General features: G+C 60.2%; 1 protein-coding gene across 1 annotated transcript in view; it reads left to right on the top strand.

Moving 5' to 3' along the window:
• The window catches only part of ADAMTSL5 (ADAMTS-like 5), a 7,397-nt gene extending 6,723 nt beyond the window's left edge, over positions 1–674 (top strand). Inside the window, exon 11 of the mRNA XM_011964108.1 lies at positions 273–674. Within this exon, the coding sequence (XP_011819498.1) occupies positions 273–574 (302 nt within the window). The 3' untranslated portion in view covers positions 575–674. The remainder of the gene's footprint in view (positions 1–272) is intronic.
• Positions 675–890: the final 216 nt, after the last annotated feature.

The raw sequence follows: 890 nt of genomic DNA, 5'->3' as shown, positions 1-890 counted from the left end.
TGAGACCCCCGACCCGTACCCTCACTTGGCCCCGACTAACCTGGCCTCCTGCTGACCTCTGACCCTAATCTGACTTTACCCTTGACCCCTTCTTCTGACCCTAATTTGCCTCTTGACCCTAACCACTCATGGATCCCTCACGTGATCCTGACTCCAGTTCCTATAGATCCTGAGGTCCCACCTGACCCTCAGCCCCTCTTCTGGGAATGTGGGTGGGGCGTGGAGATTTGCGCAGAGTTGAGCAGCCAGCCAGCTCAGCACGACCCCAACAGTGTTCCAGGCCCGAGTGCTGAGCCGCCACCGCCAGGCCCAGGAGACCCGCTACGAGGTGCGCATACAGCTCGTCTACAAGAACCGCTCGCCACTGCGGGCCCGCGAGTACGTGTGGGCGCCAGGCCACTGCCCCTGCCCGATGCTGGCACCCCACCGGGACTACCTGCTGGCTGTCCAGCGCCTTGTGAGCCCCAACGGCACACAGGACCGGCTGCTGCTGCCCCATGCCGGCTACGCCCGGCCCTGGAGCCCCGCGGAGGACAGCCGCATACGCCTGACTGCCCGACGCTGTCCTATCTGAGCCCCCGCAAGAGCCCTGGCCACACACAGCAAGAAAGATACATCCGACCAGTCTCAACATCGGCGTATTTCCCCTCTCACCCTGGCTTCCAGGCAGCTCTGAAATATGTCCCACCTGTGCAGCTATGTGACTCCCTCCCGCACACACTTAGACACGTCTGCATGCAGTCGGAGTCACTGTCACAAGCCGGCAGGCACTGGTGAGGAGATACTGAAGAGACTCTGACTTATTTCGCCTCTCTCCTTGGCTGCCAGGAAGCTCATAGCTTTTTTTTTTTTTTTTTTTTTGAGACAGAGTCTCACTCTGTCGCCCAGGC

Source organism: Colobus angolensis, unplaced genomic scaffold, assembly GCF_000951035.1.
Source record: "Colobus angolensis palliatus isolate OR3802 unplaced genomic scaffold, Cang.pa_1.0 Scaffold64, whole genome shotgun sequence".
Taxonomy (NCBI): domain Eukaryota; kingdom Metazoa; phylum Chordata; class Mammalia; order Primates; family Cercopithecidae; genus Colobus; species Colobus angolensis.
The sequence above is the reverse complement of the archived record's forward strand: the minus strand, read 5'-3'. Positions and strand labels throughout refer to the sequence as shown.